Source organism: Semicossyphus pulcher, unplaced genomic scaffold (genome assembly GCF_022749685.1).
Source record: "Semicossyphus pulcher isolate SPU_LCO1_2020_fin unplaced genomic scaffold, fSemPul1.0.p SCAF_28, whole genome shotgun sequence".
Taxonomy (NCBI): Eukaryota; Metazoa; Chordata; class Actinopteri; order Labriformes; family Labridae; genus Semicossyphus; species Semicossyphus pulcher.
In genome coordinates this window covers 4,788,572-4,805,364 of record NW_027211702.1, presented here as the reverse complement: position 1 = coordinate 4,805,364, position 16,793 = coordinate 4,788,572, and the positions used below count along the sequence as shown (strand labels likewise).

Below are 16,793 nucleotides of genomic sequence, written 5' to 3'. Positions count from 1 at the left end.
AGCAGGAGAATTTTGCGTGAATCATAAAGACAGAAGAACGGTTAACAGCAATTAAACTGGACTGAAGTGACGGTTTGCGTCACGTTTACTTGCTGTAAATGTGTTGAGTAGCTAACCAGCTAAGAAGCCTGCAAACCTGTGTGTTTGCAAGTTTGATTAAGAAAAGGAGACTTTAGCACTAAACCTACAGCGGGTTGGTGTTCAAAGTCTGCGGCTCCTGCTTTACTGATAGTTATTGTGATTGTCTGCTCTGCCTGTGATAGCACACAGACGTCATAGATTTACACAAGACTAGATATGCTACATCAAAATACAGTCTCCATCTGCAAAGTCTGCATTGACGGGCGTCATTGTGAAACCAGAAGAAGTAAAAAAATATATTTCCCCCCTTCGATTTCTGAAGTGTCAGAACAAGAGATCGACAGAGCCGATGCTGCAGCGGATAAAACATGTCATTTAATTTCAGTCGGACATGTATTAGTCAAAGCATCAACGTGGATTAGAATAATTTATTTTATCTAATTATTAATTATCTCAATTATATTTTATCATTAAGGGAAAATCAATTTACTTTATCCTGACCTGAAACGTACATACAGACACAAACACAGAAACACACACTTCTCATCACCAGCGAGCGTGTCCTCGTCTCCTCATTCCATGAGCGAGTCCAAACTGAGCGCGCTCAGCTCACAGGGCAAAAATAATAACATTAAAAATCATCGGCTCAGAGCTAATCCCACCACGGCCTGTAAACATTTTAATACGGGGTGATTAGCAGTGATCCTAAACCCCAGACGCCCACCCTCCCTCTCCGCCGTCCCAGGCCCCTGCTCCGCTCCCAGCCCAGGCTTGGCTCACCATCCCCTGGGGAGGCGGCCAGGCGAGTCCCTGGATTAAGGCCACTCGGCGCTTTGGACCCTCGAGCCCCGAAAGTTAAACCCCTGGATGCTCGCCACTTCATTTCTCTAAGTGGCGTCGGCCCTCTTGTTATGATTGTTAATTAAAGTTGGATTTAATCAAGTGGCTTGTTGGCAAAAAAAGTGAAAATGCTCTTTATTGGTGAGTTGAGAGGGTTTGTGAATTTTAGAGTCTCTGTGCTGATCTTTCTGTTTATGTTCAGTTTAAATATCTGTCTTTTATTTCTCAGTGAGAAAGTGAAATGTTGTGTCGTGGGGGGGAGGGGATGATTTTTCAGATGAGCGAGCAGATGTTGCACTTCCTCAAGAGGGATTTATGTCAGATAGGAACACACACACACACACACACACACACACACACACGAACGCAATTTGTCATTATGTATGCATTTCAACAGTGAACATCGACTCACTGCAAACACAAAAGATCTACATGGAGAGAAAAACACTATTAAAGTGCTGCTGATTTAATGTCCGAGTGTAACCGCTCATTGGAGACAGCGTGCGGGACAATTACTTCAACTTTGACCTCTTGTACAGCACACACCTTTCACCATAATGGACGCCATGTGCATCCATCTTCAGCGAGGAAGAAGAAACCCCTTCTGAGCTTGTTAGAAGATGACACATTGATTGATTGGTTGACAAACTTGCAGACAAATAAATATCGCATTCAGAAATGTGGTGCATTGTTTATGTTGGAGATTCATGGGTGTCATGCTAGTAGAAGCTACTATAGCCTCTAGCCTCAAGCATGGATGGTCAGGTGAACTGAAGTGACATCAGAGGACCTTGATCAAATATTTAGTACCTCACATACATGACAAATTCTAACCAAAATCCAACATGGCTACAAAGCAGCCCTGCTACTTGATTTGAACATGACCCATAATGCACCAAGAGTAAGCTACTATGGTCTTAACTGCATGCTTAATTTATATTACCTGTCACATCACCCACCACTGACCTGGTACATCTGCTGCTCAGCCTCCTGGTTAACATTGTTTTGGGGATTTGTTATTTTGTTCACCTCTTTCAGCACGCGGCCACATCCTCTGCCCCCCAACCACCTCTTAGTCCTCACCGGAAAACCATCGACAACGACATAGAGCAGGTCAAGAAAGCCAGTCAGAAGCCCTCTGCTAACCTGTCCCGCAGTTCAAACCTGCGCCGATCCGGCAGCATCAAAGACCTGATCAGTAAATTCTCCGGGCCAGATAACGTCTCCGCCCCCGGATCTCCACAGAGCCCCACGTTTGTATCCCCAAAGTCTGCCTTTGCAGTGTTTCCAGAGTCTCCAAAGTCCAAGATGAGCCTGACTAAACAGAACAGCGTTGGACAGGATCAGAGTTCAGTTCCCAGCATCACTGTGACTCCTCCGATCAGGCAAACCAATCAGAACGGGGACAAAAGCGGCAACAAAAGCGGTCAGATCACAGCAAGAATCGATTGTCCAGTAGGAGGCAGCGCTGAGAAGACGTCAGAGTCAGAAGCGAAAAGCAAAGCTCAAACCACAGACTCGGGTAGAGACTCGGTGGCTGACTCCGGTATGGGATCGGTAAGCAATCGCAAAACTCCCGAATGAGCATTTTGATGACCTTGCATGAAAGGAAACGCTCTGCATGAAGACGGCGCCGCAGCATGGCACTGCAGGTTTTATTAACGCATCTCCTTGCATGATCTAAAGCGCCGTTCTCCAGCCGCATTACGACTCGCAAAGCATAAAACCGTGGCAAGATTTTACAGCACATGCTCTACAATCGTACTAATCACTCCCCTCGACTCGCTTTTTCTCTCTTTTTCTTTCCCGCTAAATGAGCTTCACATGTTTGTCTTTGGTCTGAAATAATAACACCGACCTCCACATGATGACTGCGTTGATCTTAACTGCATGAAAGTGATTGGGACTGATGAAACTTTTATTTTTTTGCGTTCAATCTGCTCAAGTTTCTGTCTGTTAATTTGCTTGGTGAGAAACTGGTGGTTTGCCAGCTTGTTGTGAAGTTTTTCTGCCCCCTAGTGGGCAGAAAACACTAAACGCAGCTTTAAAGAAACCCCATATTGTTGTGGAAAATCTTTGGGTATAAATTGCATAACAGTACTTCAGTTTGTACACATCATTTTCATTAATTTCCTGAAAAAAATTCAATAATTTTGTTTCCTGTTCTAGTTTGATTAGTTTTTTTTATGCACTTAAAAATAACCCTCCATAACGTCTGCTTTCCATTCATCCTCTCTTGTTTCAATCACTGAAAACGTGCTCAGTGATTTCATTTTTGCTCTTATGCCTGCTTCGTGGTTTGTTTTCAGCCATCCTGCAGATGTATTTTTATGCTTTTGTATTTCATCCCTCCTTTCCCACCTTCTGCCCTTCTTCTCCAGGAGTCTGAACTCGATACAAACAAGCAGCTAGAGAGCCCGTCAGAGGAGGAGCCCACCACACCGCGGGTCACGTCGACCAGCCACAACCCAAAATATCAGCTGTTCCTCAACAACGAGATAAAGACCAACGGGGTGAGCGGCAGGGATACAGATGGTCTGGGAGGCGGCGGGCCGGTGGGGGAGAATGGCCCCCGGCTGTCCCGGTGGGAGACATCCCGGCTGGGGATGAACCACTATCGGGGGTCCCTGGAGTCCCTGACCTCACGGGACGTGGACACTAACTCTGACAGGGTGGGTGAGGCGGACTAAGGACTCAGATCAGGGAGATTAGAGACGTTTTAATGATAATCACATGCTGTTTAACTGCTGTGATTCCAGAAACATGGAACCAGTAATTAAACAGTGCCATCTCCTGGACAAAACGCCTGTTCTCTCAATGCAAAAACTTCCCATTGTCATTATTATTAAGATAAGACATGATCACGTGGGGAAGCTTTATATGGACGCTGTCCTCAAATTTTAATCATAAATTCTCCATAGAAAACTTAAAACAAGTTCAAGCTACTGTGAGGAGTTTTCCATGGACTGACATTTACACTGAAGAATCTTTATGAGCTACAAAAGCAACGAGACCATCAGCGACAAGATGGATTCTATCTTTATAGTTGTTATGCCAGTAAAAACTGCCCACTGGTTGGTGTCAGGCGAGGCAGTAACTTCGTGCTGCCAAATCAGCATTTTTTCTATATTTTCCACGGCAAAGATTCACAGCGAGTGATGTGTTTGAATTTTAAAAATGCACAGGTACAGGACAAGATCAGCAAAGAGATAAGAGGTAGCACTTTGTTCACAGGTGTCGCCAAAATCAACACAAACCGAAAGTTCCTCACAGGAGCTTTAAAATGCTTTATGTGTTGAAATTTAAGTTCACTTCTGCAGCACTCTGAGTCTTGTTTCAAAATGCTGTTAGAAAACTTGTAAAAAGTTATCTATTGGACACAGGCGGAAATCATCACACTACAATGACTGCTTTCATTAAATCAGACTAGGAGTAAATGATAAACCAAAGTTATTTGGTGAAGTGGAGGTTGTTTGTGGCTGTTCTTGTTTGACCTTTGACCCTGATTTTGGATCTCAAAAATATCAAGACCCCCAACAAGTATTGTTTAAGACTTAATGATAATTTAAGAGCGGTTTTAAACTTGAATCTCAAACATTAAAGCTCCTGTGAGGAACGTTCAATTTGTGTTGATTTTGGCGCCCCCTGTGGACAAAGCCGTACCTCTTAATCTCTTTGCTGATTTTGTCCTGTACATGCAGTCGTGGCGTTTTTTTTAGTTAAACAATAGATTCATCAGAATTAATTTCAGTCTGTTTCATAACCAGCGAAAAACTCCTCACAGCAGCTTTAATGTGGCAGTATGATATGGGAAACCTACATTAATAGTTAGTAGTATTAATTAGTTAGTTCTGTATTAGTGCATTTAGTAATAATGCCGATAACTGACCTGAGTGACTCCGCAATAATGTAACACATTTAAGTCTTTGTCATTTACAGCTTTTTATGTCATAATCTTGTTAAACTGATCTACAATTTGAAGATACATTTTTTTCTTCACAGTTTTTGAACAGCTCTATCTCCTGGAAAAAACACAGATTTAAGGTTTTTAACGGTCGTCCGAACTGTAACCACAACATCGAATTATACCAGAGTTCCTCAACTTCTTCTGACTTGTTTTTAGACATTTATACATCTTCAAAAAAAAAAGACAAGAAGATAAGTCTAAATTTATATTATGGTTGAGAAACTCTGAATTACACAGCGACAGAAGTATTTTATCCAACATCAGAAATCAAATCTAATCATTAAAGGAACCTAAATTCTACTATGAGAAAAAGACAAATACAGGTATTAATTGTCATATATTTGCACCTGCTACAAATATATAAGTGACCCACTTACTAGTAATATATCACATCTAATCATATATAATCAACAGCCACTTATGTCACCTGTTTCAATGAAAATGTCCTATATGTGTTATTATTAATCTCCATTAGCAGTACATCTTTGTGTTGTTGAATGTGCCCTCCGTCTGCACTTTGGCTGTTGCCTTTTGCCTTTCTTGTCTTTATCTTTACGGCTGTGGCTCAGTGGTAGAGTCGGTCATCTTTCAATCGGAAGGTCGGAGGTTCGATCCCCAGCTCCGTCAGGCTACATGTCGAAGTGTCCTTGGGCAAGACACTGAACCCACTGGCATAGCCAACGGGTATGAATGTGGTATCTGATTGACAGTTGGGCACTTACGTAGCAGCCTCTGCCATCAGTGTGTGAATGGGTGAATGTGATATGTAGTGTAAAAGCAGCTTTGAGTGGTCGCAAAGACTCGAAAAGCGCTATATAAGTACAGTCCATTTTACCATATTAAATACCTGTGTTGTTTTGCTGCTTGTTTTTAGGTGGTTATTTTCGACAGCCCTCCCAGGGTGTTCAACAGTCCATACTCCACCTCCATGGATTACAACCCCACACACCGAATGTCTGAGTTCAAGGTTTGTCTATTTTCCCTTCCTTTAAAGTAGTGTGTCCCACCTGTATTTGTTCTATTTATATGTATACATTTGTTGTTTCAGCACTCCAGTGTTTTGGTTTTAATGTCAGGTAAACATTATAAATTGATAAGAAACGCCTGCAAAATGTTGTTAAACAAAACCAAGTACTCAAATATTAACAGGGACAAATCTACAGTTAAAAACTTGAGCATGCATTTGCACTTACACAACAGATTTTTAAATGCAGGTTCAGACCAGCAGGTCTTTCACAGCGTCATTGAGCTTCCAGCACAATCACTGTCTGATACAAACAGGTAATTGACCCTCATCTGTGCCCCTCTGTTCAGCCTGGACTGTCTCCTGCCACCTCAGAGATGAACCTCTACACCTTCAACAGTCGCAGCACCAGTCCTGTGGGTCTGCCCACGCCCACCCTCGCCTCCCCCCGTCCTCGATACTCCGCCTACGACTCTCTGCTAAAGAGGAGGACTGAGATCAACAACCCTGTACGTTACATGCAAACAAACACACACAAACAGATCGCATACACTCTACCATCACACCTGGACTGTTTTAAGTTTTATGTTCATTCTATTTTTGAGACCGAAGCGGCTTCTAAATTTTATAGGGAAAAAAATCAGTGATGACTAATACAGTTGTCTCTATATCGAGTTTTTAAACTGGAATTAAAATAGACTTTCTCTATGTGGATGATGCAGCAAATGTGCAGCGAAATGACTACTACTTTCTTCAACAAGTAACATTAACATTATATTATATTGTTAACTAAGTATTGCAGAAGAAGGGTTGTTATACACATATTAAAAAAAGCACAGCAGCAAGGAAAAGAAGACACACTTGCTCAATGCCACAAAGAGTTTAATAGGCCAATCACCAACGTCTTGATGCAATACATATTTAGACTAGCACACCAATAGGCTACCAGTGGTTACCAGTTCATCACCTGAAGAAGACCATGGCGTCAAAACATTATGATTCGGGCTGTCAATCGATTAAAATATTTAAACGCAATTAATCGCGTGGTTGTCCATAGTTGACTCGCATTAATCGCAAAGTAATGGCACATTTTTTACCTGTTGTAAATGTACCTTAAAGAGATATACTCTGATCAATATGGGAATGGACAAATATGCTTCCTTTATGCTAATGTATGTTTATTATTAACTGACAAATACTGTCCAGAATAGTCTACAGAATAACCTCAAAGGTACTGCATGCTCAAAACATATGCTGAAAGCATAACATGGCAAACTGAAGCCCCACAGGCAACAACAGACGGTCATGTTGACCTGAATGTAACATTCCTGAGTAATAAGTCACTGAGTCTGCAGCAGGAGATAAAATAACATCATTTTAGTCAAAGTTTAATTACTTCAAGACATTTGTCACGACCTGGGGCTCTCTGCATCAGCTGTGTGCTTGGCCAGCAAGTGGTCTTTAAGACTCGACGTCCTCCGGTGGATCGACAGTAAATACAAATAATTTTGTCTTGTCCAGAGAACCATCCAGCAGGGCTTTGAGGCTGAACTTTACATTCAAAAGACCCTTTTCTTTATCCATTTCTGCTCACAGAGGTTTGTTTCTGCTCGATATCCCCAACACTGCGGTTGCATCGCTTCCTGATTTCCCAAACTACGGGGTGGGCTGAGGGTCATGATAATAGAACACGCGTGGGTTAATCGTGCGTCAGGGAATGTGCGTTAATTATTATTGCGTTAACTTTGACAGCCAGAGTTATGATTAGCCTATTAAACGTTTTGTGACATTGAGCTAGTCTGCGGGCTCTTCAGACCACCACCTGCTCTGTCGTGATGCTCGGCTACATGTGCCGAGAGAATGGAAAGTTGGAGTCAGTGTTGGCTTTGCATTATTTTCTGTATTTATGCTCTACAATCTCTGAACACATTAACCATTTAACAAGTGTAGCCACTGGTTAGCAATATTGGCTTCTTTTTCAGACTCAGATATCTATGATAGGCCAGTGTCAGCTGAGCACTACATTGTTCAGGCTCTAAGGTTTATATTCTTTTTCTACAGGTGCAGACCACCCACTACAGTGTTCGCTCTGCCACACTGGGTGCACCCAATCGAAAAGATTTCATAGAGGAGTTGACCAAGCAGATGGACACCTGCCAGAAGGTAGGCCTCATTCATTCATTGAGGGAGTCAAACACATGTTGGCTTCTGTGTCCCACAACAAGGAGCAAGCCGCAGATCTCTGCTAGAGGTCAGACAGAAAGTCCTGGAGGTTGAGCGAAGAAACGTTCAGGGGATTGGAGCTTTGCTTTGAACCATGAATGTGTCCTGATTCCGAACATCAGTCTTTTTATTATGAAGCAGCTGTAATGCAATGCAGAGGACCAGAGCCAGAATGTCTGCTAGAAGGCGCTCACGCTTGTGCTCATGTAGTCACTGCTTTTGTGTGTTTTCTGCAGCGTAACCAGTTCCTGGAGGCAGAGAGCGTGGAGATGGAAAAGGAGAGGAACCAGATCAGGTTAGACATGATGTCTTCTTTCTTTATTTTTATTCCTGTGTTTGGTTCCTTTTATTTTTTTGTGTGTTAGGCTCGCGATATGATTCTTAAAAGACAGGTTTTCCTCTAATGAGAAACCCAAATATTTTTATGTTGTCACACGTTCAATAACCTCATCCTTCAATGTAGTAATCCGACAACCTTCTGTTCCTGTCTGGTCTGACCTTGAGAAGCACATCATTTTAGTCTTTATTTGGGTTAAGTCTTAATTTCCAAAGATTTCTTTGTATAGCATTAAAGCAGCTTGTAGGTCATTTATTGCGTACATTTTGAAGTTTCCCACCCTGTAACCAAACCCACACATGATGTCACAGTGTGCTGACCACACCCTCAGCACACTTCCCCTTCACTGCAGCATGGTGAGAGCTTAAGAAAGTCAGCAAAAACATGGTCGCCAGCTTGCTTTAAGTTCCTTTTTAACTTCACTTCACATCTTTGTCATCTTCGTGTAAACCTAAAGTCTGATGACTGTCTCCCTTTGAAGGTTTGAGATGCGCAACCTGCTGGTGAACAACGAGGACCTGCTGAGGACCAACACTCAGCTGAGCAACGAGATGAAGAGGCTGCGAGAGCAGATGATAGAGATGGACAGAGAGAAACAGTCCATGGGCGAGAAATTCAGACAGATGGAGGTGCGGGCTGATGGATGGACGGATGGATGGATGGATCGATCCTGCAGTTATCCATGTGTTTGCATGACTGACTGTTTTCTTGTACTGTGCAGATTGAGGTGAAGGAGGCCCGGGAGGTGATGGTGGAGGCCAACACTCAGGAGTACGCCTTCAATTTCCTCCAGCAGTCGCTCCAAAACAGGCTCAAGGACGCTGAGGTACGCAGAGTTACACGGCTGCAACTGAAGTCAAAATCTTTTGGAGGACTCAGAGAAAGACAGACATGAGGGTTGTCTGACAGTCGATATCACAGTCGCTCCCAATTTATTAGTGAATAAAATCATGAGTTTTGCAGAAGTTAAAGTTTACCTACATAATATTGATCATTTGGTTTAGGCTGGTCTACAAACTTTTTCTCTCCTTACAGTCAGATAATAATGGGAGTTTGAGGTCTTGTCTCATGCTAATATTGAGTTTGATAGCTTAAGCGTTGTCAACAACAACCTGGTTTGCTCTCTCCAACACCAAACAGGAAGCAGTAAACTTGTGGCCAAGCTGGTGCATGCACATGGGCTGATATAATGTGTCCTAACTGACTGGGACTTGATAGTGGTACACTTGTTGCTGTCGTGGTAGTTAGCTCGGAATTGGTGACAGTTTAGAGCTATAGGGAGGAAGGAAATGCCTAACTAGCAGCCTGCGAGGAATCTAGTCGAATTCTTGGAAGTAGTGACTCTGCAAGGTATCAAGTCTTTTCAAAATCTTAGAAAAAGTAACTATAACTAAATATGAGGAAGTAGAGCTCTGAACTCTGTGTGTTGTGTTGTGTTGTGTTCAGGAGAGCCTGGACAAGGAGACCCAGCACGCCCAGAATATTTCTGAGAAGTTGTGGCTGGCGGAGAGGAAGATGGAGGAGCTGGAGCTCGACAAAGGCACAAAAGACAAGAGGTCATCTGAACTCAACAGCACCATCCTCAGACTGGAGACAGAGGTACACACACACAGAGATGTTTTCATTGGACCGTTTTTGGGAACTTTTAAAAGAACAGTGTAATATGGTAGTTTTGATTGGTAAAATGTGAATAAAAGTAACGTTTTTGAATAAATAGATGTGTTTAGTTGATAATCATTGTCATTGATTGTCTTAAGAGCTAGCAGGAGGTTTGACACAAAATGTGTGTGAGGTTGGATGTCATCTACAGCAGTGACACAAAACAGATAAACATTTACAGGGCCCATAAAGAGAGAATAAAGTAGGTCCAAGGATTGAGCCTTGAGGAACTCCACAGGTTATAATCTTAATAGTATAACCTGTGTACATATAACCTTATAACCTATACGTTTGTCTTTAATTGATCCCTTAAACTAAACCAACATTTTCTTAATTGCTATGTTATTTTATTTCACTCAGAGAATGTTTTTTTATACACTCAACCCTTAAATAATATAGAGGTTTTTTTGCCAAATAAAGGGGGTTATAGGCTTCCTTACTAATGTCAAATGTACCTGTATATACCTACTGATGTAAACACTACTGATGTGTGTTTCCAGCTTAGTGAGGCCCTGCAGGTGTCCTCTCAGGCTACAGCAGAGCTGAACCTTCAGCAGAAGCTGCGTGACGATGGCCAGCTGAGGGTGGAGGAGCTGGAGGAGACTCTGCTGGAGAAGGAGCAGGAGCTGCAGGGACTGCAGACTCTCGTCAACAGACTGCAGGGAGAGGTATGACCACCTGTCCTTTACTTTAGGTGAAAGCTGAAATAAACATCTTTCTTATTTGATTTTATGTTGTTGGAGAAATCCAACAAACACCTGTGCATTGTTTTTGAGTGTTTTTGCACGTGCGTGTGTGCAGGTCTCTGGTAAGCTGATTGATAAGGAGCGGACACTGGAGGAGGAGATCCAGCTGAGAGAGAGGATCCAGCTGCAGTGCAAGCAGGCGGAGAGGACTGTAGACGACCTCCAAATGGAGCTGCACACCACCAACCAGACCAAGGAGGACCTGGCCAAACAGCTCAAACAGGCTCAGGTAAACCATTGGATTCTTTAAAGGGCAACAAGTTCATGAGTAAAACATTTTATCTATGCAGGGATTGTTGTTATATTTCTATTAGTGTAGAATCATTTGTCAGTCATTTATTTTTATTTTTACCTTTAAGAGATTTCCGACACCAAACTGACAGCGACAAGAAAAATGTCCCACACCTTCTGTGTTCTGGTTTAATTAAACAAATTGCAATATTAGACAGTATCCACAGTATGTGTGCACACATGACCCAATGATTCAAACAGAGATGTCCACTTGAATTAATCAGTCATGCAAACCATCAGAGTTTGGGGTTAATGAGGCATTAATTATGCAAATCCTGTTTAGCAATCAGCGCTAATTCCATAATCCCAAATATTCATCATGGTGCTATTTCTGAAGATACTTAATCTGTCCCATTTCTGAATAACCTGAAAGTGTTCTGCTGATGAGACACCATGAAGAGTGACCTCAGATTACAAGCTGTCTGAAAAAAAGTTTACTTCAGTTGGACGGTGCTTTATTCTGTTTTTACCTCCTCTTCCAGGAGAAGATGATCGACCTGGAGAGCGATCTGGAGGAGCTGCACGACAGCGAGCAGAGGTGGGCCGCCAAACACAAGAGATCCATCGAACAGGTAAACGCACAGGAAACAGGATTAAAGAACACAGCGACAGATAAATCAACATCCATCACATCCATTAGCCTGATTATTATGAGCTGCTTATGAAGACATTTCTGTGTTTGCCGTCAGACCGAGCAGCTGCAGCTGAAGCTGATTCAGGAGAAAGATCTGAACGACGTGCTGGAAACTGACAAGGCCGCCATGGAGAGACAGGTACGGCGTGTGTGTGTGTGTGTGTGTGTGTGTGTGTGTGTGTGTGTGTTTTAAAACTCTTACAGCCTCACTCCTTCTCTTTAATTCAAATTCAGGAAAACTATGGGATTTTTTTGGTAAATATTGACATTGATTTTTTTGACTAAAATCGAAGGGGTAAAATAAGTGATCACCGAATTCTTTGAATACAGATATAGGTAATTTCTTTAGCTAGAAGTCAGTGGATTGTGCAGAGTTTTTGACCAGATATGACTTTGCAAAGGTCCTCAGAAGTCAGCTTCCATTAAAAAAAAAACTGCATTAAAGTGGTAATTTTGAAGATCTCTGTTTTCTTCTCTTTGGCGGCACCTGTGGCGATAAACAGGAGCACACTTTCCCAGATATCCAGACAGTGTTGCATGTGTGACGTCCACGGTTGGCTCCGGTTGTAACCCTTGATTTTCCTGGCTGACGGTCGCTTTCCTTTTCAGACTGTTTGCTTCATCTGAGCGTCGAGTTTGTTTCTTTTTCTTTGGATTTTCACTTCTTGTTGAAGTTGTATCTGTAGTCATCCATCTTTTCTTTGTTTGTTCAGCCATAGTAGATTACTGTTTACTCGCAACACTAGCAGAGAGCAGAAAAGCAGCCGCTTAGCTCCGCCTACCCTCTCTGGCAGACCAACCACTGCTGGCTGATGGAAAACGCGTCACTAACTGGGCGCCGCTTGTGACTTTTTCTGCTAAAGTCGCCACAGACACCCAGTCTGTAATACTGCAAATCACCATTATGTTACCTCATTTGGTGATAGATAAACACAAAGATAGACATTTATTTAAATAAAATCTTTGAGATTATTACTTCAAGAATATTTGACATTATTATAGATTGTTAAAAAATGATAGTGTGAAAGACCAATTGCTCTGCTGCATGTTCTGCTGGACAAACTGCATGAGGACACTATTTCTAGATGTGACACAGCATTGTTAAAAAAACGATATAAAAGAAATACTGTATATTTGAGTATGTTAATATGAACAATAGAGCAACAATTAGGAGCAAGCAAAGTGCGTCTAATAAAAGCCCCTCTCTCTCTCTCCCTCTGTCTGTAGCTGCGTGAGATGCGTCTGGAGGTGGACGAGCTTCAGAGCTCCAGAGTTCAGGAGGACGTCATCTCCAGGGCGGAGAGCCGAGTCAAGGAGCTGGAGAACACTCTGAGGACCGAGGAGAGGTCAGCCACATAACATCCCCTGTTCTCCCCTGGTCTTTTTTTCATCATATAAAAGTCTCTCTCACACCTGTAACTCTCATCTGGTCAGAAAGTATTAAAAAAAAAACATCCAAACATAAAAACAGTCACCTGTAATAAAGAACTAATGTCACTGTAGCAGTAAATGAGCATGCAGACAGGTACGGTGCTGGTGTTGCTTCATCCAGCTGTTTGTGTTTCCTTACAGGAACAAATCTGTTCTGGCAAACACCATCAGCAAACTGGAGAGGAGGATCAACGAGCTCAGCGACCAGATGGAGGAGGAACACAGGATAGCCACTGAGCAGAAAGACCTGGTAACACTCTCTCTCACACTCTCCCCACATGATGGCAGTATTACAGAGTAGTCTGATTGTGTGTTTGGATTTAAACTAAAGAAACTTCCCTTGTTTTTTTCATTATTGTCATTTTGAAATGTTTTAACTTCATTATTCTGTTGGAGGAAGACATGCGGGCCTTAACAGACAGGTCACAGCAATACTCAACAATTTATCAGTCAGTCAGAAACAAGAGAGAAGTTGATGTATTTTATGAAGTATAATGACTTGCAACAGTTGCAATGTCACACAAGTGCTTAGTGCCCAAACTTATTGCTGCTCTGTGATCGCTCTCCTAGATGACCCAGAGGATCCGCTCCCTGAAGCGTCAGCTCAACGAGGCGGAGGAGGAGGCAAGCAGGAAGGAGGCGCAGTACCGCCACACCCAGAGAGAGCTGGCCGAGGAGAGGGAGACGAGCGGCCGTCTGCAGAGGCAGCTGCTCGACCAGCACATGCAGACAAAGTACGTAACACACCCACACGCTTAACTTTTATTTAAATGTCCCGACACCTACTGAGACCCTAAGAGGCAAGAGAAGGAAAAATATGGTTTCTCTCCTGTGTTTATAACACAAGGACAAATCATTTCTTTTTGCCGTTTTACAACCAAAACAATTTTTCTACAAAAAATTTCTACATCTTTCTTCTAGATTTGAAGGAAGGGACTTAGAAATACTCTAAGACTAAACTTTTTTCCCTTCCGTTTTTTAAAAATAAATAAAGATCAAGGTTAGAAAATGGATCAAATGGATGCTAAAACAGTTTGTCTCCCTGTCACAGGCGGAAGGACACTCTGACCATCCGTCAGACTCTGGACAACCTGAGGTTGGACCTGAGCGTCGACGATGAAGACGAAGATCAGCCGCTGGAGGAACAAAAAAGTCAAATCACCAAAGTCTAAACACTTAAAATTCTCTCACTAGCAAACTTTTTCACGGAGAAAACACAGTTAGGGTGAAATCTTTTTAAACCTGCCACCACAACTTCATTACAGTATCAGACAGGACAGGAGGCATCTGCAGCAAGACAAAAAAAGACTCCACGATTTCTGCTGTGATCCAGAAACAACTCAGGAAAGCACAGCATGCTGAAGAATGACACAGAAATGATAACAGATGCTCTTTAAGCCACTTTCTTTTTTAACTTTTTGGTTTCTTACAGGTAAAATTCATGTGTCAAAACCCCAACAGTCCACCAGGATGTCTGTCAAATTCATATATCACTTTTTCCAAATCTTATAACTTCCTAAAACCTCCTGAAAAAGTTTCCCAGAAACAAACTCAGTGATCTGATCCTCTTTAAAGGAAAAATATACACTAAAGTATTGTGTTTTCCCCTTTAAAGATATAAACATATATACATTTATTCTGCATTTATTACTAGAAACCTGCCTGTAGACAAATTGAAATGTTGGCCGAGGTTGAGACAAAACATTTTTCCCTGTAGACCGAAGCTCCTGGTGGACTCACAGCCTCGCTGTCACCCGACACATGCCTCTTGTGATATGTTGAGCATCATATTCTTTTACATGTAATATTAAATACAATAATTATCTGCTTGTTTACCAGAGGACATAAATGTTCAGGAGCTTGGTGTTTGGGGAAAACTTTCCTGTGACAGACATGAGGAGATAAGGATTTATAAAGGTGCCATGTGCTTTTAAATGTGTTCATGTGTTTGCTCGAGTCTCTTCTAATGAGCTTTAAAGAGCAAAAAGCACACGTAGGAGTCTGGAATCTGATTATTTTAATATATTTTAAATGGTTCTTATTTTGATCTGTGACGGCATATTCAAAAAAGGATTGTCACGAATTTAGACAAATATCTCAGATTAGATTTAAAGTGGGATTTTCAATGTTAGAAGATGTGCAGTTACACATGTATAACACATCCATCATATTACACATTACAGGGCAGTAGCACACAACATGGTGTAAGCGTGGAGGAGGGATCTCTGCATGAGATTGAAGCTGTTTTTGATTCACACACAGGAACGATGAGATTATTTATATTGAACACTTTTTTTGTGTTGATGTTTTTAAGAGTTTTAAGGTAGTTAAACATTTTTGTATTTGCTTGTGGGGCAAAAAAATATCTATAAAAAATGAACTGTTTGATTTTAGAGTTTAGTTTCAGGTGTTTTAAAGGGTGTGCTGCTGTTTTGATGTAACTCAACGTGCCTTCCACTTACAGTATCTGTTCATGAGATGAGTTTTACGGGATGAGATTTTTAGTGTCAGGAAAATATAGGAAGAAAAGACCATTTGCTCGACACTTGGCGTTAATCAGCATCTTTGTAAGTTGAAGTTTCATTGTGGATCAAAGACGTGTGTTAACGCAGAGTGTCGAAAAGGCAATACAATCAATACTTTAGTGTTAGAGACAGTTTATATGCTATGTGGCTTTCTGTACCGTTTGTCGAATGTTCTGTATGCTCTTATTTTACACTTCTGTCTGCAAACAGGGCTGGGCCGTTCAATTCAAACCATCAATCACTGATTTTACTTTAGAATACGGCCAAAAAAAGTTCAATACTTTTGATTGCGTTGAAACTAATTTGACCCCAGCCCTGTTATAAAACTCTGCATGTTCTCTGCTTGAAGGATGCCTGTCGTAGAAACATAGAGCTGATATTGAGATAGAGTTAAGTTGTTGTTTTTTGTTTACATTGGTTGGTGCATTTTGCTTTTTGGAAACAGGAGCAGAAATCACAAGTTTGTGTCCATGAAAGAGTCTTGTGATTCGGCTGTTTGGGAAGTAGAATTACTGGTGTTTTTTTTTTCATAACAGAAGAGGTGACAGCGTCTACACATGTAAAAAAGAAATAGAATACACTGACTTATTTTTGTAACTACACTTCACAGTCTACTGGTTCTGCTGTTCTCGGGTATTTATTTTTGTTGTTCACATTCTTTGTTTTGGTGAGGAGTTTCTGCAGAATGGAAATAAAGTCTTCTCCACTGTAAAATCTGTGTTTTTGTGCCTTTCATGGGTTCATTTTAGCTGAGGAAGCGTGCCTTAAAAGGGAAACTACAAGACACTAAACGTTCCTCTTTTTTTAGTTAGTAAAGTAACTAAAGCTGGTTGCAGTAATAACTGAAGTGGGAGTAATGAAATACCTGATGGACAATATGAGGGACTCGACTTAGAAAGAAATATAGGTGGCATACACGACACTGAAGTGCTGCAACATATAGCTGTTAAAATGTCTGATGAGCAAAGTTGGTAAGATGGATGAGGGTGTGTATATCCAACATTCCCGAGAAATGTTCAACATGACAGCCTTCATCTATTCTTTTGATGAATGAGTGAATATAAATGGCTTCCTGTCTTTACCATGTGTACATGT

At 41.7% G+C, this 16,793-nt stretch overlaps 1 protein-coding gene across 1 annotated transcript in view; it reads left to right on the top strand.

Moving 5' to 3' along the window:
• The window catches only part of LOC138605037 (myosin-9), a 63,304-nt gene extending 46,892 nt beyond the window's left edge, over window positions 1-16,412 (top strand). Inside the window, exons 8-24 of the mRNA XM_069677105.1 lie at window positions 1,960-2,478; window positions 3,303-3,593; window positions 5,763-5,855; window positions 6,203-6,361; window positions 7,914-8,015; window positions 8,312-8,370; window positions 8,894-9,041; window positions 9,134-9,238; window positions 9,859-10,011; window positions 10,572-10,739; window positions 10,873-11,046; window positions 11,591-11,680; window positions 11,798-11,881; window positions 12,970-13,088; window positions 13,315-13,423; window positions 13,744-13,907; window positions 14,225-16,412. Coding sequence (XP_069533206.1) covers window positions 1,960-2,478; window positions 3,303-3,593; window positions 5,763-5,855; window positions 6,203-6,361; window positions 7,914-8,015; window positions 8,312-8,370; window positions 8,894-9,041; window positions 9,134-9,238; window positions 9,859-10,011; window positions 10,572-10,739; window positions 10,873-11,046; window positions 11,591-11,680; window positions 11,798-11,881; window positions 12,970-13,088; window positions 13,315-13,423; window positions 13,744-13,907; window positions 14,225-14,345 — 2,658 coding nt within the window. The 3' untranslated portion in view covers window positions 14,346-16,412. The remainder of the gene's footprint in view (window positions 1-1,959; window positions 2,479-3,302; window positions 3,594-5,762; window positions 5,856-6,202; window positions 6,362-7,913; window positions 8,016-8,311; window positions 8,371-8,893; window positions 9,042-9,133; window positions 9,239-9,858; window positions 10,012-10,571; window positions 10,740-10,872; window positions 11,047-11,590; window positions 11,681-11,797; window positions 11,882-12,969; window positions 13,089-13,314; window positions 13,424-13,743; window positions 13,908-14,224) is intronic.
• The last annotated feature ends 381 nt before the right edge of the window (window positions 16,413-16,793 follow it).